General features: G+C 44.3%; 1 protein-coding gene across 1 annotated transcript; it reads right to left on the bottom strand.

Moving 5' to 3' along the window:
* Positions 1–16,813: 16,813 nt before the first annotated feature.
* LOC127342746 (protein ANTAGONIST OF LIKE HETEROCHROMATIN PROTEIN 1) lies at positions 16,814–18,821 on the bottom strand. The gene has a single exon (XM_051368755.2). It carries the CDS (start codon positions 18,660–18,662, stop codon positions 17,043–17,045), a length of 1,620 nt encoding a protein of 539 aa, XP_051224715.1. The 5' UTR covers positions 18,663–18,821; the 3' UTR covers positions 16,814–17,042.
* Between the last annotated feature and the right edge of the window lie 2,267 nt (positions 18,822–21,088).

The following is a 21,088-nucleotide window of genomic DNA, read 5'->3' as shown; positions in this document are numbered from 1 at the left end:
ATATCTTATAAGTCGCAAGCCTCATGCATAGTGTACTAATAGTGCCCGCACCTTGTCCTAATTAGCTTGGACTATCGGATCATCACAATGCACATGTTTTTACCAAGTGTCACAAAGGGGTACCTCTATGCCGCCTGTACAAAGGTCTAAGGAGAAAGCTCGCATTGGATTTCTCGCTATTGATTATTCTTCAACTTAGACATCCATACCGGGACAACATAGACAACAGATAATGGACTCCTCTTTTATGCATAAGCATGTAACAACAATTAATAATTTTCTCATTTGAGATTGAGGATATATGTCCAAAACTGAAACTTCCACCATGGATCATGGCTTTAGTTAGCGGCCCAATGTTCTTCTCTAACAATATGCATGCTTAACCATAAGGTGGTAGATCGCTCTTACTTCAGACAAGACGGACATGCATAGCAACTCACATAAAATTCAACAATGAATAGTTGATGGCGTCCCCAGTGAACATGGTTATCGCACAACAAGCAACTTAATAAGAGATAAAGTGCATAATTACATATTCAATACAACAATAGTTTTTAAGCTATTTGTCCCATGAGCTATATATTGCAAAGGTGAATGATGGAATTTTAAAGGTAGCACTCAAGCAATTTACTTTGGAATGGCGGAAAATACCATGTAGTAGGTAGGTATGGTGGACACAAATGGCATAGTGGTTGGCTCAAGTATTTTGGATGCATGAGAAGTATTCCCTCTCGATACAAGGTTTAGGCTAGCAAGGCTTATTTGAAACAAACACAAGGATGAACCGGTGCAGCAAAGCTCACATAAAAGACATATTGAAAACATTATAAGACTCTACACCGTCTTCCTTGTTGTTCAAACTCAATACTAGAAATTATCTAGACCTTAGAGAAACCAAATATGCAAACCAAATTTTAGCATGCTCTATGTATTTCTTCATTAATGGGTGCAAAGCATATGATGCAAGAGCTTAATCATGAGCACAACAATTGCCAAGTATCACATTACCCAAGACATTTATAGCAATTACTACATGTATCATTTTCCAATTCCAACCATATAACAATTTAACGAAGGAGAAACTTCGCCATGAATACTATGAGTAGAAACCAAGGACATACTTGTCCATATGCTACAGCGGAGCATGTCTCTCTCCCATAAAGTGAATGCTAGGATCCATTTTATTCAAACAAAACAAAAAACAAAAACAAACCGACGCTCCAAGAAAAAGCACATAAGATGTGATGGAATAAAAATATAGTTTCAGGGGAGGAACCTGATAATGTTGTCGATGAAGAAGGGGATGCCTTGGGCATCCCCAAGCTTAGACGCTTGAGTCTTCTTAATATATGCAGGGGTGAACCACCAGGGCATCCCCAAGCTTAGAGCTTTCACTCTCCTTGATCATGTTGCATCATACTCCTCTCTTGATCCTTGAAAACTTCCTCCACACCAAACCCGAAACAACTCATTAGAGGGTTAGTGCACAATAAAAATTAACATATTCAGAGGTGACACAATCATTCTTAACACTTCTGGACATTTCATAATGCTACTGGACATTAGTGGATCAAAGAAATTCATCCAACATAGCAAAAGAGGCAATGCGAAATAAAAGGCAGAATCTGTCAAAACAGAACAGTTCGTATTGACGAATTTTAAAATGGCAACAGACTTGCTCAAATGGAAATGCTCAAATTGAATGAAAGTTGCGTACATATCTGAGGATCATGCACGTAAATTGGCTTAATTTTCTGAGCTACCTACAGGGAGGTGGACCCAGATTCGTGACAGCAAAGAAATCTGGAACTGCGCAGTAATCCAAATCTAGTACTTACTTTTCTATCAACGGCTTAACTTGGCACAACAAAACACAAAACTAAGATAAGGAGAGGTTGCTACAGTAGTAAACAACTTCCAAGACACAAAATAAAAACAAAGTACTGTAGGTAAAAACATGGGTTGTCTCCCATAAGCGCTTTTCTTTAACGCCTTTCAGCTAGGCGCAGAAAGTGTGTATCAAGTATTATCGAAGGATGGTGTGTCAACCTTACCTTGGGCTTTACCCTTACCTTTCTTATTGTTTTTCTTTCCCTTTGGTTTAGGAAATATATGATTTCCCCCCGGTATAGAGGTGAATTTCAGAGTGCCTTCTCCAACATCAATGACTGCTCCCAATAGTTTCAGCAGGGATCTTCCGAGTGTGAGTTTTCCTGTTTCAACAACAAGATAATCAATGGATATTGTTCTTCCAAGAATGGTTGTATGCACACCTGCGGCTATTCCTTTAGGAATTATAGTAGAGTTATCAATGAGAGTTATTTCTTCTCCTCCTTCATCAACTCCCCAAAGTTTCAAAGATTTATAAATACTTTCAGGCATAAGGCAAAATTCATACATAATATCACAGTAGGCATGGAGAGTTCGATCACCGATAACAATTTTAACAGCAGGATCCCACAATGAGAGTTTAGAGTTCACTAAAACTTGTTCAAGACGATTACGAACGTGGCAATAGTTATCATCCAAGCGAGATGTACTTATCTCGAGATTGTTTAATCTACTATATATGCTAGTGAGGGCTGAATCAAAGTTATTAGCTGAATCATGTGATGCAACCAACTTCTTTATGGCATTAAAAGCTTGATCCCCATTGCAATGAAGTAAATCTCCTCCCACTAAAGTATCCAAAGCATATCTATAGCGAACCATAAGACCAAAATAAAAATTACTAAGGAGCAAACTTAGAGTCATTTGAGGTTCAGTTTTACGATAAGAAGTAAAAATTCTAGACCAAGCATCCTTAAAACTCTCCTCATCCCCTTGTTTAAAAGTGAAGACTAATTCTTCAGGCGAAGAAGTAACAGGTTCAGAGCTAGACATGGTAACAAAAGTAACTAATTATTTTTGTGTTTTTAATATAGAGTGCAAGACAATAAATAAAGCAAACTAGATAAAGTAAATGCAAGTAAACTAAATTTTTTTTTTGTGTTTTTGATATGGCAAACAAGATAGCAAATAAAGTAAAACTAGCAACTAATTTTTTTGTATTTTGATTTAGTGCAGCAAACAAAGTAGTAAATAAAACTAAGCAAGACAAAAACAAAGTAAAGAGATTGAGAAGTGGAGACTCCCTTGCAGGCGTGTCTTGATCTCCCCGGCAACGAGCGCCGAGAAATCTAGCTTGATGGCGTGTAACTCACACGTTCGTTGGGAACCCCAAGAGGAAGGTATGATGCGCACAGCAGCAAGTTTTCCCTCAGAAAGAAACCAAGGTTTATCGAACCAGGAGGAGCCAAGAAGCACGTTGAAGGTTGATGGCGGCGGGATGTAGTGCGGCGCAACACCAGGGATTCCGGCGCCAACGTGGAACCTGCACAGCACAACCAAAGTACTTTGCCCCAACGAAACAGTGAGGTTGTCAATCTCACCGGCTTGCTGTAACAAAGGATTAACCGTATTGTGTGGAAGATGATTGTTTGCAGAAAACAGTAGAACAAGTATTGCAGTAGATTGTATTTCAGTAAAGAGAATTGGACCGGGGTCCACAGTTCACTAGAGGTGTCTCTCCCATAAGATAAACAGCATGTTGGGTGAACAAATTACAGTTGGGCAATTGACAAATAAAGAGAGCATGACCATGCACATACATATCATGATGAGTATAGTGAGATTTAATTGGGCATTATGACAAAGTACATAGACCGCCATCCAACTGCATCTATGCCTAAAAAGTCCACCTTCAGGTTATCATCCGAACCCCTTCCAGTATTAAGTTGCAAAGCAACAGACAATTGCATTAAGTATGGTGCGTAATGTAATCAACAACTACATCCTTAGACATAGCATCAATGTTTTATCCCTAGTGGCAACAGCACAACACAACCTTAGAACTTTCTCACATAGTCCCTGTGTCAATGCAGGCATGAACCCACTATCGAGCATAAGTACTCCCTCTTGGAGTTACAAGCATCTACTTGGCCAGAGCATCTACTAGTAACGGAAAGCATGCAAGATCATAAACAACACGTAGATATAACTTTGATAATCAACATAACAAGTATTCTCTATTCATCGGATCCCAACAAACGCAACATATAGAATTACAGATAGATGATCTTGATCATGTTAGGCAGCTCACAAGATCCGACAATGATAGCACAATGGGGAGAAGACAACCATCTAGCTACTGCTATGGACCCATAGTCCAGGGGTAGACTACTCACTCATCACACCGGAGGCGACCATGGCGGCGTAGAGTCCTCCGGGAGATGATTCCCCTCTCCGGCAGGGTGCCGGAGGCGATCTCCTGGATCCCTCGAGATGGGATCGGCGTTGGCGGCGTCTCTGGAAGGTTTTCCGTATCGTGGCTCTCGGTACTGGGGGTTTCATCACGGAGGCTTTAAGTAGGCGGAAGGGTAGGTCAAGAGGCGGCGCGAGGGGCCCAGACCATAGGGCCGCGCGGCCAGGGCAGGGGCCGCGCCGCCCTATGCTCTGGCTGCCTCGTGGCCCCTCTTCGTTTCGTCTTCGGACTTCTGGAAGCTTCGTGGAAAAATAGGCCCCTGGGCTTTGATTTCGTCCAATTCCGAGAATATTTCCTTACTAGGATTTCTGAAACCAAAAACAGCAGAAAACAGCAACTGGCACTTCGGCATCTTGTTAATAGGTTAGTTCCAGAAAATGCACGAATATGACATAAAGTGTGCATAAAACATGTAGATAACATCAATAACGTGGCATAGAACATAAGAAATTATCGATACGTCGGAGACGTATCAGGCGGCCACACGCTAGGGCGGCGCGGCCCAAGCCCTGGCCGCGCCGGCCTGTTGTGTGGGCCCCTCGCGTCGCCCCTAAACCTACCTCCTCCGCCTACTTAAACCTTCGTCGATAATAACTCCAGTACCGAGAGCCACGATACGGAAAACCTTCCAGAGACGCCACCGCCGCCAATCCCATCTCGGGGGATTCAGGAGATCGCCTCCGGCACCCTGCCGGAGAGGGGAATCATCTCCCGGAGGACTCTTCACCGCCATGGTCGCCTCCGGAGTGATGAGTGAGTAGTTCACCCCTGGACTATGGTTCCATAGCAGTAGCTAGATGGTCGTCTTCTCCTCATTATGCTTCATTGTCGGATCTTGTGAGCTGCCTAACATGATCAAGATCATCTATCTGTAATGCTATATGTTGTGTTTGTTGGGATCCAATGGATAGAGAATACTATGTTATGTTGATTATCAATCTATTACCTATGTGTTGTTTATGATCTTGCATGCTCTCTGTTACTAGTAGAGGCTCTGGCCAAGTTTTTTGCTTGTAACTCCAAGAGGGAGTATTTATGCTCGATAGTGGGTTCATGTCTCCATTAAATCTGGGGGAGTGACAGAAATCTCTAAGGTTGTGGATGTGCTGTTGCCACTAGGGATAAAACATCAATGCTATGTCTAAGGATGTATTCGTTGATTACATTACGCACCATACTTAATGCAATTGTCTGTTGTTTGCAACTTAATACTGGAAGGGGTTCGGATGATAACCTGAAGGTGGACTTTTTAGGCATAGATGCATGCTGGATAGCGGTCTATGTACTTTGTCGTAATGCCCAATTAAATCTCACTATACTCATCATATCATGTATGTGCATTGTCATGCCCTCTCTATTTGTCAATTGTCCAACTGTAATTTGTTCACCCAACATGCTATTTATCTTATGGGAGAGACACCTCTAGTGAACTGTGGACCCCGGTCCATTCTTTTACATCGATTACAATCTACTGCAATACTTGTTCTACTGTTCTCTGCAAACAATCATCATCCACACTATACATCTAATCCTTTGTTACAGCAAGCCGGTGAGATTGACAACCTCACTGTTTCGTTGGGGCAAAGTACTTTGGTTGTGTTGTGCAGGTTCCACGTTGGCGCCGGAATCCCTGGTGTTGCGCCGCACTACATCTCGCTGCCATCAACCTTCAATGTGCTTCTTGGCTCCTACTGGTTCGATAAACCTTGGTTTCTTACTGAGGGAAAACTTGCCGTTGTACGCATCACACCTTCCTCTTGGGGTTCCCAACGGTCGCGTGTTGTACGCGTATCAATCTCCACCACCACCGACACGACGCCGTCGTGCTGTCGGGATTCCGAGGAGGATCTACTACATCCGCTGCCCGCTGGAACAGGGAGAAGGACGTTGTCATCAACACCGTACGTGTGACCGAGTACGGAGTTGCTGCCCGACCGTGGCACCGTCAAGATCTTCTACGCGCTTTTGAAAGTGGCAAGTGATCGACTACATCAACAACGAGATCTAATCTCGTAGGCTTTAGAAATCTTCGAGGGTTAGTCTCATGATCTTCTCGTTGCTACCATCTAATAGATTGGATCTTGGCTTGTTATTCGTTCTTGCGGTAGGAATTTTTTTGTTTTCTATGCTACGAATCCCAATAGGGTTTGCCCAAAATCCGAATAAGAGTCCAACTCAAAAACTTCCATATGGGTGAAACCTAGGGGAAATGGGATTGCTCTCTTTCCTTCCCCTATGGCTGGCCATGGAGGTGGAGTCTGCTGTCTACTGTTGGCTTCTTTTCCTGTAGACAGTGTTGGGCCTCCAAGAGCAGAGGTTTGTAGAACAGCAGCAAGTTTTCCCTTAAGTGAATCACCCAAGGTTTATCGAACTCAGGGAGGAAGAGGTCAAAGATATCCCTCTCAAGCAACCCTGCAATCACGATACAATAAGTCTCTTGTGTCCCCAACACACCTAATACACTTGTCAGATGTATAGGTGCACTAGTTCGGCGAAGAGATAGTGAAATACAAGTAATATGGATGGATATGAGTGGTAATGCAATCTGAATAAAATATGGCAGCAAGTAAACAAGCAACAGAACTTGTTGGAAACGGTGTTTCAATGCTTAGAAACAAGGCCTAGGGATCATACTTTCACTAGTGGACACTCTCAACATTGCAATCATAAAGGAATATAAATAAGCACTTCACTATGCTATTCCGAATTACTCTCTGGCAAGATAACGAACTCTAATTCATCATGTAGGCAAACCTTAAAGATGTATTCCCAAGTACTAATAAACACCCCACGCTGTCACTGTGAGCATTCATAGGAGGTACTAACACACCACAATTTCATAGAGACATCCAACTCAAATCATAACCCAGTGAATAAGTATTCTGTGAAATATAGCCTAAGAGACCCACACGGTGCACACACGGTCACCTTTACACACGTGGGACAAGGAGTCTCCAGAGATCACATAAGTAAAATCCACTTGAATAGCATAATGACATCTAGATTACAAAGCTCATCATATGGATCTCAATCATGTAAGGCAGCTCATGAGATCATTGTATTGAAGTACATGGGAGAGAGATTAACCACATAGCTACCGGTACAGCCCTTAGCCTCGATGGAGAACTACTCCCTCCTCATGGGAGACAACAGCGGTGATGAAGATGGCGGTGATGTCGATGGAGATGCCTTCCGGGGGCACTTCCCCATCCCGGCAGCGTGCCGGAACAGAGACTTCTGTCCCCCAGATCTTGGCTTCGCGATGGCGGCGGCTCTGGAAGGTTTCTCGTACCGTGGCTTATTCCTTTAGGGTTTTCGCGACGGAGTCCTTAAGTAGGCGGAAGGGCAGCCTCAGAGGGGCCCTGGTGGGGCCACACAATAGGGGGGCGCGCCCCACCCCTTGGCCGCGCCGCCCTGGCGTGTGGGGCCCCTGGCTCCCCTCTGGTCTCTCTCCGGTGTTCTGGAAGCTTCGTGGAAAAATAAGATACTGGGCGTTGATTTCGTCCAATTCCGAGAATATTTCCTTACTAGGATTTCTGAAACCAAAAACAGCAGAAAACATGAACTGGCACTTCGGCATCTTGTCAATAGGTTAGTTCCGGAAAATGCATAATAATGACATAAAGTGTGTATAAAACATGTGTGTATCATCATAAAAGTAGCATGGAACATAAGAAATTATAGATACGTTGGAGACGTATCAGCATCCCCAAGCTTAGTTCCTACTCGTCCTCGAGTAGGTAAACGATAACAAAGATAATTTCTTAAGTGACATGCTATCATAATCTTGATCATACTATTGTAAGCATATGAGATGAATGCAGCGATTCGAAGCAATGGTAAAGACAATGAATAAACAACTGAACCATATAGCAAAGACTTTTCATGAATAGTACTTTCAAGACAAGCATCAATAAGTCTTGCATAAGAGTTAACTCATAAAGCAATAGATTCATAGTAAAGGCATTGAAGCAACACAAAGGAAGATTTAAGTTTCAGCGGTTGCTTTCAACTTGTAACATGTATATCTCATGGATAATTGTCAATGCAAAGTAATATGATGAATGCAAATATGCAAGTATGTAAGAATCAATGCACAGTTAACACAAGTGTTTGCTTCTAAGATGGAAGGAAATGGGTAAACTGACTCAACATAAAAGTAGAAGAATGGCCCTTCGCAGAGGGAAGCAGGGATAAATCATGTGCTAGAGCTTTTCAAGTTTGAAATCATAAAGAGAGCATAAAAGTAAAGTTTTGAGAGGTGTTTGTTGTTGTCAACGAATGGTAGTGGGCACTCTAACCCCCTTGCCAGATAGACCTTCAAAGAGCGGCTCCCATGAATTTTTTTATTTTTGGGTGACACTCCTTCCAACCTTTGCTTTCACAAACCATGGCTAACCAAATCCTCGGGTGCCTTCCATCAATCTCATACCATGGAGGAGTGTCTTTTTTGTAAAATTATGAAGGTTAATTAATTGGGGCTGGGAACCCCATTGCCAGCTCTTTTTGCAAAATTATTGGATAAGCGGATGAAGCCACTAGTGCATTGGTGAAAGTTGCCCAACAAGATTGAAAGATAAAACACCACATACTTTCTCATGAGCTATAAAACATTGACACAAATAAGAGATAGTAAATTTTGAATTGTTTAAAGGTAGCACACGAAGTATTTACTTGGAATGGCAGAAAATACCATGTAGTAGGTAGGTATGGTGGACACAAATGGCATAGTTTTTGGCTCAAGGATTTGGATGCACGAGAAGTATTCCCTCTCAATACAAGGCTTAGGCTAGCAAGGTTGTTTGAAGCAAACACAAGTATGAACCGGTACAGCAAAACTTACATAAGAACATATTGCAAGCATTATAAGACTCTACACTATATTCCTTGTTGTTCAAACACTTCACCAGAAAATATCTAGACTTTAGAGAGACCAATCATGCAAACCAGATGTCAACAAGCTCTACAATATTTCTTCACTAATAGGTGCAAAGTACATGATGCAAGAGATTAAAAATGAGCACAACAATTGCCAAGTATCAAATTATTCAAGACATTATACCAATTACCACATGTAGCATTTTCTGTTTCAAACCATATAACAATGAACAAAGCAGTTTCAACCTTCGCCATGAACATTAAAAGTAAAGCTAAGAACATATGTGTTCATATGCAACAGCGGAGCGTGTCTGTCTCCCACACAAGCATGAATTTATTCAGAGAATGAAAATAACAAAATGAAAATAAAAGCACACAGACGCTCCAAGTAAAGTACATAAGATGTGACGGAATAAAAATATAGTTTCACTAGAGGTGACCTGATAAGTTGTCGATGAAGAAGGGGATGCCTTGGGCATCCCCAAGCTTAGATGCTTGAGTCTTCTTGAAATATGCAGGGATGAACCACGGGGGCATCCCCAAGCTTAGACTTTTCACTCTTCTTGATCATATTGTATCATCCTCCTCTCTTGACCCTTGAAAACTTCCTCCACACCAAACTCAAAACAATCTCATTAGAGGGTTAGTGCATAATAAAAAAATTCACATGTTCAGAGGTGACACAATCATTCTTAACACTTCTGGACATTGCCCAAAGCTGCTGGAAGTTAATGGAACAAAGATATCCATTCAACACAGCAAAAGAGGCAATGCGAAATAAAAGGCAGAATCTGTCAAAACAGAACAGTCCATAAAGACGAATTTTTCTGGGGCACTAAACTTGCTCAGATGAGAAAACTCAAAACTAATGAAAGTTGCGTACATATCTGAGTATCACTCACGTAAATTGGCAGATTTTTCTGAGTTACCTACAGAGAATACTACTCAAATTCGTGACAGCAAGAAATTTGTTTCTGCGCAGTAATCCAAATATAGTATCAACCTTCTATTAGAGACTTCACTTGGCACAACAATGCAATAAAATAAAGATAAGGAGAGGTTGCTACAGTAGTAACAACTTCCAAGACTCAAATATAAAACAAAGTTACTGTAGTAAAATAAACACATGGGTTATCTCCCAAGAAGTGCTTTCTTTATAGCCATTAAGATGGGCTCAGCAATTTTAATGATGCACTCGCAAGAAATAAGAGTTGAAGCAAAAGAGAGCATCAAAAGGAAAATTCAAAACAAATTTAAGCCTAACCCACTTCCTATGAAAAGGAATCTTGTAAATAAACAAATTCATGAAGAGCAAAGTGGCAAGCATAGGAAGATAAAACAAGTGTAACTTCAAGATTCTCAACATAAAGAGAGGTGTTTTAGTAACATGAAAATTTCTACAACCATATTTTCCTCTCTCATAATAACTTTCAGTAGTATCATGAGCAAACTCAACAATATAACTATCACATAAAGCATTCTTATCATGAGTCTCATGCATAAAATTATTACTACTCCCAACATAAGCATAGTCATTCTTATTAATTGTAGTGGGAGCAAATTCAACAAAGTAGCTATCATTATTATCAAATATAGGAGGCATAGTATAGTCACAATAAACTTTAACCTTCATAGTAGGTGGCACCAAAAGACTACTATCATTATAATCATCATAAATAGGAGGCAAAGTATCATCAAAGAAAATTTTCTCCTCAATGCTTGGGGGACTAAAAATATCATGCTCATCAAAACCAGCTTCCCCAAGCTTAGAATTTTCCATATCATTAGCAACAATGGTGTTCAAAGCGTTCATACTAATATCATTGCTACTAGCATGCAAATAAGGTTCCATATGTTTTTTAATTTTCGCATCAAACAATCCATGTCTTAACTCAGGAAATAGATTAAAAAGCTCACTGTTATTTTCCATTATGCCTAACTAGTGAAATAAAAACAAGAAACAAAAAGATGCAATTGCAGGATCTAAAGGAAATAGCTTCGAGCACTCGCAACGGCGCCAGAAAATAACTTAGTTACCTGGGACCGGAGTGTGAGTGCCTTTTACCTTTCCTCCCCGGCAACGGCGCCAGAAAATAGCTTGCTGTCTACTGTTGGCTTCTTTTCCTGTAGACAGTGTTGGGCCTCCAAGAGCAGAGGTTTGTAGAATAGCAGCAAGTTTTCCCTTAAGTGAATCACCCAAGGTTTATCGAACTCAGGGAGGAAGAGGTCAAAGATATCCCTCTCAAGCAACCCTGCAATCACGATACAAGAAGTCTCTTGTGTCCCCAACACACCTAATACACTTGTCGGATGTAGAGGTGCACTAGTTCGGCGAAGAGATAGTGAAATACAAGTAATATGGATGGATATGAGTGGTAATGCAATCTGAATAAAATATGGCAGCAAGTAAACATGCAACAGAACTTGTTGGAAACGGTGTTTCAATGCTTAGAAACAAGGCCTAGGGATCATACTTTCACTAGTGGACACTCTCAACATTGCAATCATAAAGGAATATAAATAAGCACTTCACTATGCTATTCCGAATTACTCTCTGGCAAGATAACGAACTCTAATTCATCATGTAGGCAAACCTTAAAGATGTATTCCCAAGTACTAATAAACACCCCACGTCATCCTTTGTGAGCATTCATAGGAGGTACTAACACACCACAATTTCATAGAGACATCCAACTCAAATCATAACCCAGTGAATAAGTATTCTGTGAAATATAGCCTAAGAGACCCACACGGTGCACACACGGTCACCTTTACACACGTGGGACAAGGAGTCTCCAGAGATCACATAAGTAAAATCCACTTGAATAGCATAACGATATCTAGATTACAAAGCTCATCATATGGATCTCAATCATGTAAGGCAGCTCATGAGATCATTGTATTGAAGTACATGGGAGAGAGAGAGATTAACCACATAGCTACCGGTACAGCCCTTAGCCTCGATGGAGAACTACTCCCTCCTCATGGGAGACAACAGCGGTGATGAAGATGGCGGTGATGTCGATGGAGATGCCTTCCGGGGGCACTTCCCCGTCCCGGCAGCGTGCCGGAACAGAGACTTCTATCCCCCAGATCTTGGCTTCGCGATGGCGGCGGCTCTGGAAGGTTTCTCGTACCGTGGCTTATTCCTTTAGGGTTTTCACGACGGAGTCCTTAAGTAGGCGGAAGGGCAGCCTCGGAGGGGCCCTGGTGGGGCCACACAATAGGGGGGCGTGCCCCACCCCTTGGCCGCGCCGCCCTGGCGTGTGGGGCCCCCTGGCTCCCCTCTGGTCTCTCTCCGGTGTTCTGGAAGCTTCATGGAAAAATAAGATACTGGGCGTTGATTTCGTCCAATTCCGAGAATATTTCCTTACTAGGATTTCTGAAACCAAAAACAGCAATGAAAAGAGAACTGGCACTTCGGCATCTTGTCAATAGGTTAGTTCCGGAAAATGCATAATAATGACATAAAGTGTGTATAAAACATGTGTGTATCATCATAAAAGTAGCATGGAACATAAGAAATTATAGATACGTTGGAGACGTATCAGAGTCCACCATGGACTCCACCTTCCCCTTTGGCTGGCCGGCTAGGGTTGGTGGAGTCCATCCGGGACTCCACCTTCCATGGTGATTTCTTTTGGAAGGTTCTAGAACATTCTAGCGCCTTCCATAAATGCACCGGATCATTTCCAAACTTGGAAAGTGACTTCCTATATATGAATCTTATTCTCCGGACCATTCCGGAACTCCTCGTGATGTCCTGGATCCCATCCGAGACTCCGAACAACATTCGAACTCCATTCCATATCTACTTAAAACGACATTAAACCTTAAGTGTGTCACCCTACGGTTCGAGAACTATGCGGACATGATTGAGACTCCTCTCCGATCAGTAACTAATAGCGGGACCTGGAGATCGTAATAGCTCCCACATATTCAATGATGACTTCGTGATCGAAAGAACCATTCACATACGATACCGGTTGTCTTTGTCACGCGATACTTTACTTGTCCGAGGATCGATCATCGGTATCTCCATACCTAGTTCAACCTCGTTACCGACAAGTACTCATTTCTCGTACCGTGGTATGTCATATCTTGTGACCTAGTCACATGCTTGCAAGCTAATTAGACGACATTCCTCGAGAGGGCCCAGAGTATATCTATCCGTCATCGGGATGGACAAATCCCACTCTTGATCCATCTGCCTCAACTCACACTTTCCGAATACTTAATCCCATCTTTATAACCACCCATTTACGCAATGGCATTTGATGTAATCAAAGCATCCTTCCGGTGTAAGTGATTTACATGATCTCATGGTCGAAGGACTAGGTAACTATGTATCGAAAGCTTATAGCAAGTTGAACTTAATGACTTGATCTCATGCTATGCTTACTATGGGTGTGTCCATCACATCATTCACCTAATGATATGATCTTGTTATTAATAAAATCCGATGTTCATGATCAGAAAACCATGATCATCTATTAATCAACAAGCTAGTTAAATGAGAGGCTTACTAGGGACTCTGATTGTTTACACAACACACATGTATTAATGTTTCCAGTTAATACAATTATAGCATGGAGTGTAAACATTTATCATGAACACTAAGATATAACAATAACTATTTTATTATTGCCTCTCGGGCATATCTCCAACATCTATAAGGAGACAATCCCATAGGATTTTTAAAAGGACTTCTATAAGCCCACATAGCATCATTATTTTTAGTTGGTCAATCAGATCTAGCTTTATTAACTATCTTTTCCAATATAAGTTTTATTTCCCTATTGCTCAATTCAACTTGACCACCAGTTTTTGGGTGATATGGAGATGCTACTCTATGACTGACACCATATTTAGCCTAAGTATTTCTAAAAACTTGATGAATAAAGTGAGAATCATCATCAGTAATTAAAAATTTAGGTACTACAAACCTAGGAAATATGATGTTCTTCAACATCTTCATTGCAGTAGCATGCTCAACACTTTTTGTAGGAATTGCTTCTACCCACTTAGTAACATAGTTCACTGTAAGCAAAATGTGAGTATGATTCGATGTGGAGGGAGGAAATGGTCCCATAAAGTCAAATCCCCACACATCAAATGGTTCAAGAGGCAGTGTATAATTCATAGGCATTTCATTTCTCTTACCAATGTTTTCCACATGTTGACATTTATCATAAGTTTTAACATAAGTAGCACAATCTTAAAAAAAGTAGGCCAATTAAAACAAGATTATAATACCTTTGCAGCTATGCGGTGTCCCGCATGGTAGCCTCCATAAGGAATCTTTTATAATGATTTGATGTTCAAACTCAGGTACACACAACGTATAACAATACTATCTACATTCTTCTTATAAAGAAATGGATCATCCCAAAAATAATGTCTAAGATCATAGAAGAATTTCTTTCTTTGTTGATAAGTAAAGTGAGGTAGTATAACTCTTCCAACAATAAAATAAGCATAATCAGTAACCCATGGAGAAGCTACTCTAGCACTTGATACATTATTGTTTGCAAGTTGTTCATTAGCAAATATATCATTAATAGGTGACGCTCGAGGGAGAAACGAGCCTGGTTGGCACGCCCTAGCATGGGCGCGCACCACCTAGTTTCTTTTGGCCCTCGTGGCCCCCTCGCATGCTTCTTTGGCCCACGGTGCTTCTCTAGGTGAAAAACTGATCAATTATTTTTTCCTTCGATTTTTAGGTGTCCAAAATGTCCCTAAGACAATAAAAAACGAAAAAGGAGGTTTTGTGCCTCCCAGAAATTAATTATCAATCAGAGGGACTTTGTAAGAAAGTCCAGGAAATCAACTTAAAATAAATAAATAATGATGTATGATGGCAAATATCAATGAAAACTAAACATATATGTAATAATATTGATGATGTAAAATGCATTTATCAATGAGCTACCACTCCATCTTATTCTTCAAGACACACTTGCCATATGATCGACTCTCTCATGACCATCATTCGGATTACACCTTTAGGAACACCTTGGTCATCCCTAGATCTTCTTCTAAATCTTCTTGTTTCAACCTTAAAGCCAACATATGGTACAAGCATTGCCTATGAATAAATCCTACAAACATAAATTAATGCAACCATTAGTCCATAGAAATTGTCATTAAATACCGAAACCACACATGGGGGCCTACATGCACTTTCAACCCCTCGCGTCGAGATCTTCAAAATTATATCTCATGTGGATAGGTTCTGAGATTTTTTTCGTACTTCCAATACTACTATGGTTGCACTCGTGCTTGAACTGATAAGTACTTCTGGTTTACTGTACTAGGTGCAATTTTTCCTTTACTCGGTAACTGTACTTGCTCGTGTATGCGACTATACTTGTAGTTGCTTGTGTGCGCGGTTGTACCCCTGTACCAGTACTTGCTCATGTGCATGATTGTACATGTACTTGCTCGTGTGCGTGACTATATTTTTGTACATCTACTTGCTCGTGTGTGTGACTATACATGTACTTACTCGTGTGCACGACTGCACTTCTGTATCTAAACTTGCTTGTGTGCACGATTGTACTTATGTACATGTACTTGCTCGTGTTTCTTTCGTAACTGTACTAGGTGTTGTACGTAATGTACTCGTGTCTTGTATATAATTGTACCCATGTACAATATGTAATTATACTTGGGTTTTGAGTGAGGTGTAGTTTGATTATACCAATCGATAGATGCATATTTTTTACTAGGCTTGGAGCTACCAAATGGCTGCATGTGTACTCGGACATGTACGCGGGGTGTAGTCGCGCACTCGCTCCCGGGGCGTAGCCGTGTAGGGTCGCTGAGTCCCTCCCGAGCTGTACTCGCGTCGGATGTACTCGCTCTTGTGGGGATGTACTCATCGCGATAGGCTGACTCGCTCGCGGGGTGGACGGGCTCGCTTCACCCGGACGGACACGGGTTGATCCATAGTATGACGCATGGGACGGCCCTTCCCTTTACGAAGATCGGTCTTTAGCTAGTGGTATCCAACAAAAATGTATTGTTTTGATGAATTTGTTTCCATTGGATCTGCAAACATGGCCTACATGATGGATATATGGAATCCAGTAATGCATACAGGCCTTTTTAAAGCGATAGGCCGGGCTTATGTGCAAAAAAAATAAAGGACCGGCAATATGCTCGCACGGGCTGCCAACCAGTGACCAGGCCCACCAAACTTTGTTTGCCGGGAAGAAGAATGGCGGTGTTGCCTGAACTTTTCCCTTTCCTCGTCGGTGGCAGTACAAGGAAATCTGAAGGCACGAACCTGCTAGGATTACACCATCTTGATAAGGTTAAATCATGCAGAATCGACGCATCGAGCTAAATGTTTAAGCAAAGACTGAGAGGATATAGTCGACCGGCATCGCTCCAACAGATTGTCCCAAAGAGCGTCGAATGATGTTTTAGAGATAACGGGATCCTTCATTTGATTTGAGAGACAAGGCGTACACTCAAACAGTTGCAGATTGCAGGCAATCAAGTACAGTAACAATAGTAGATGGGTGCTAGCTCACGTCGGTAACAGAGAACGACACGCAGCACAGTGCAGAAGGACTGAACGAGCCGGCAATGTTCTTCAATTAAAACAATTCAATATAATTATCGTGTGTAAATTAAAATGTATATATCTTCAAAGATTAAACAAACAGTTCCTGCCCAATTTTATCGCAGGATGTTTACATGACATTCGACTGTCTCTGAACGTCCGTGCACCAATCCTACCAAAATGTTTCTATCCTATAGCTAAAAGAATGAGAATTCGCTAAGTAGTTGTTTAATTTAATTCAATTTGATTTGTACGGGAGAAAACCGAAGATGTCTGTGGTGTGATCCGTCAGAAGAATGTGGTGCCTGCGAATCCGCGGTGCAGGAGGTTGTGGGCGATGCTGTCCCTGGCCTGCTTAGCGGTCTCAGAGCGCACGGGGTTCTCCGGCGTGGTGTCGTCGTCGACGAGGGGGAATGGCGTCTCCGGCTCGAGCTCCTCCCGGCGCATCTCGCAGATGTTGTGCAGGACGCAGCAGGCGCCGAGGACGACGGGGAGGTCCTGCAGCTTGACCTCGGTGCGCTTCTGGAGGCAGGCCCATCGCGTCTTGAGTCGCGCGAAGGCGTCGACTGCGACGTTGCGGATGTCGCCGACCTTCTCGTTGAATGCGTGCTGCGTCCAGGTGAGGTTCTGGTGCGTGTAGGGCACGAGCACCCAGTCGTTGAGCGGGTAGCTGGCGCCGCCGACGAGGCATGCGTCGTGCATCATCCCGGCGGCGGCGCGCTGGTGCAGCATGGACTTCTCGAGCACCTGGTCGTCGGGCATGGAGCCCGGCCAGCCGATGCAGACGTCGGTGAAGGCGCGGTCGGGGCCGACCACGCCCTGCAGCGTGATGGAGTAGGAGGTCTTCTGGTTGCGCTCCGTGTGGCGGCGGTTGAAGTAGGCGGCGACGGAGATCTTGGGCGCGATGATGGGGATGTGGGTGGTGTACATGGCCCCGATGACGCCCGGGACGCCGAAGGAGCGCTCGAATCCGTCCTTGAAGGTGGCCGCGGCGGCCTCGTCGGGCCACTGCAGGAAGCGCGGCATGAGGACGGACTTGATGGCGCCGCAGACCTCGAGCACGAGCTTGTGGCAGGTGGAGATGCCGAGGCCGAAGCGCTTGGAGACGAGCCGGAGCGGCTCGCCCGTGGCGAGGCGCCAGATGCAGACGGCGACGCGCTGGCGGACGGGGATGGCGGCGCGCAGCATGGTGTCCTCCTTGGCGACGGCGGCCCCCAGCGCGTCGCAGATCATGTCGAAGGTCTCCCGCCCCATCCGGAAGGCGCGGCGGAATTCCGGCTCGGGGAAGTCGGGGCTGTTGCAGCGGTCCCACCAGGCCTGGGACCGGTCCTTGACCCAGAGGCGCCGCTGGTGGTGCCCCGCCCGCGGCGGCGAGGCGGACGCGGTTGTGTTGGTGGCGGCCGCGGCGGCCTCCTCGACGGCGGCGACGGCCGCGGTGGCCGCGGCGGAGGCGGAGAGGCGGGAGCGGGCGGCGGCCTCGGAGTCGGCGTCGGCGTGGAAGCTGCCCTCCATCTTGGCGTAGTAGTCCATCATGGCCTGCGACTTGCTGTCGGCGTTGGACTCGAGCAGCGCGAGCTCGCGGCGGGAGGCGTCGGCGGCGCCCGCGCTGTCGGCGTGGCCCTCGGCGTCGAGCGCGGCGAGCGAGGTGATTATCTTGGCGATGGAGCGCTTCCTTTCCGGCCCGTCGTCCTGGTTGTTGGTCGCGCCGGCGGCGGCGTCGTCCGCCGCTCCGCGCTTCCTCCGGCGGGTGTTAGGCATGGCGGCGGCGAGGGTCTCGTCGAGCGCGAGGGGGGAGGCGGCGGCGGCGTCCTGGAAGAAGGAGTAGTAGAAGGCGAAGTCGTCGTCGGTAGCAAGCCCAGCTGGTCCACCTAGTCCGGTGGTGGGGCGGGCGGTGGATGGGGATCTCATATACCGCACGCACGGTAGCTGGTAACGCTCTCTGGGTGGCGCGCGGGTCGCGGTGGGTGCGCGTCAGCGAGGGAAGAAGAAGAGGAAACGAAACGGGAGAAGCTAGCGAGGTGGGGGTGTCGGATGAGTTGTGGTTGGAGGCGCTGAATTCTGACTTGGTGTGAAATGGGGCAAGGAGTATAAATACGATCCATTTCATTTGAGGCGACCAGGCTGATGGCGAGGTGTGAACGCGGAGGAGTTGCTTTTTGGACAAGGAAGAAAGCGAGACCGGCCATCGCCTGCTGCTGCTGGGGCGAAGGATGAAGCAGGAACCAGGAAGGTGGCGCGGGGCGAGGACGCGGTATGGGGGGGGGTGGGCGCCCACAGCAGACTGACAGTGACAGCGAGCCGGTGAGATGCGTGCCGCGGGGTACGCGGTTTCGCAGGTCGCGGCGTGGTGGATGGGCTGGATCCGCACGACACCGCGTGGACTGGACTGACCTCTCCTCGGCACGGCACGGCGCGGCGCTGCGATGCTCGCGGTGGGGAATGGGGACGGACGAGCGTGGTCAATGAGGTGACATGTCGGCGCGCCACCCGAGAGTACTGACACGCCCATGTTACGTTTTCCCCATAATTTTTTCACGCAAATCCAAAGATAAACCACCTCTATCCATATAAAGTATGTCGAAATTTTATTTAAATTTGGATATATCTAGATATTTTTTTATAGATACATCTAAATTTGGATAAAACATCGACTTTTTTGATGAAAGGAGGAGGTAGTATTTATGATAATTCTAATAGGATTATGATATGTATATGGGCTGGCGTGGAAAATTACTTTCATATAGGGCTCGATTAGTACTTTTGCCAGCATTCCGATACATCTTTTACTGCTGTTAAGTTTCCTAATAATAAATTCTCAGATGGCTCATTTCTTCTAGGATAGCACTATGGTTTCCATGATATCCTTCGGTCAATTGGGACCTTATTCGCAAAAAAATAAAGAGTTCGGTGGTATGAGTATTCAAAACAACAGGGATTTTAATCTTTGTATTCTTGCGTTTTGTGTAAGGAGATACCCCTTGGATGGAAACAAAATTTGAAAGCATATCGTAGATCCTAAATAAGATCCATCTCCAAATAAATTTTTTTGGGAAAATCCTTCGTCATGTTCTCCTTTGCCCATGCTGCTAAGGTTGGTATAGGTGGAAAGTTGGTACAGGTGACAAGGTTGTTCTGAGAGGATGTATAGTTTGGATACCGTAGTTTAGCCATCATCTCTTCGGATCTCTATGTTATTGCTAATGAACATCACCGCACTATTGCTAGTGTGTGGGATGGGTCTGATTTGAAAATATCATTTCGCATGACTAATTTCTAAGCTTTGTACAATATATTGTATGATCGGGCGTAGTGAATTTCGTGTCTTCTATTTCGATGACTAGTGAGGGTGATTCCACCATTTGAATGTTTCATCCTTCTGGGGAGTATTCAGTCAAATCCTTTTATATTGTGGTCAACAATGTGGAGGATTGTTCCTGTTCATACTCATGCCGTTTGGGGCATATGAGTGTGCCTCCTAGAATACATGTCTTTTTATGGTTGTTGGCAAACAATAAAACGCTAAGAGCATCTTTAGCAGAGCCCGTAAAAGTGCAAACTCAAAAACTCGAGTTCAGTCTTCCGAAAACATGTTTACGGGTCGCAAAACGGCTGGCGCAGAACATTCACTGTAAACTAAAACTGAAAAAGGAAATATTCGAAAATCATCATCTTCTTCACAAGATCTGTCATCATCTTCTTCACAAGAACCGTTCGCGCCGCGCCGCACGATCGATGGCTGGAGACTGGAGATGAGGCTGAGCGATTCCTTGACAGATGTTGTTGATTATTTCCCAGCTTGCTATCCGCCCTTTATATGCAAGCCATCCGCCCTTCAAATACTAGCAATCTTCCCTGCATAAGCTAGACAAGGCTAAGCGATTCCTTCATAAGTTCATATACGGACGCACGCGTACACAGCGTGCAGCGCAGATTTAATTCCCGCCTCACTTCAGCACAAGAGAAGAAATAAGAGCGGCCGACCGCACACGCCTCCGCGATGCTGCTGCGTGTTCGTCGGAATTAGTATATATCGAGACGATTTACCGGAAATTTACATAGACATGATTGGAATTGGAGCAGGCTATCAAGATGTTCAACCGGCGGTTCACGATTTTAGGAAACCAGCGAGAAATCGGCGGCTGGAGGCGGTCGTACGGACGGCGGCGCTAGAGGAGTAGTGAGAAATCCGTTCAGTTTTGGACCTGTAACCCGTCTTTGAGTCTGTATTAATAGGGGCCGAGTCTGAAACTTTTCAGGCCCCTGAAAAAGTTTTTCGGGTCGGACAGTGAGTTCGGTCTCTGTTCTGCGCCATTTTCAACCCGAACCCGTAAAAA

The sequence above is a fragment of the Lolium perenne genome, chromosome 3, assembly GCF_019359855.2.
Source record: "Lolium perenne isolate Kyuss_39 chromosome 3, Kyuss_2.0, whole genome shotgun sequence".
NCBI classification, from domain to species: domain Eukaryota; kingdom Viridiplantae; phylum Streptophyta; class Magnoliopsida; order Poales; family Poaceae; genus Lolium; species Lolium perenne.
This window is presented reverse-complemented; position numbering and strand designations above follow the sequence as displayed.

Coding starts and splice junctions, on each gene's coding strand:
- LOC127342746 (XM_051368755.2), bottom strand. CDS start 18,662: ATGAGATCCCCATCCACCGCCCGCCCCACCACCGGACTAGGTGGACCA.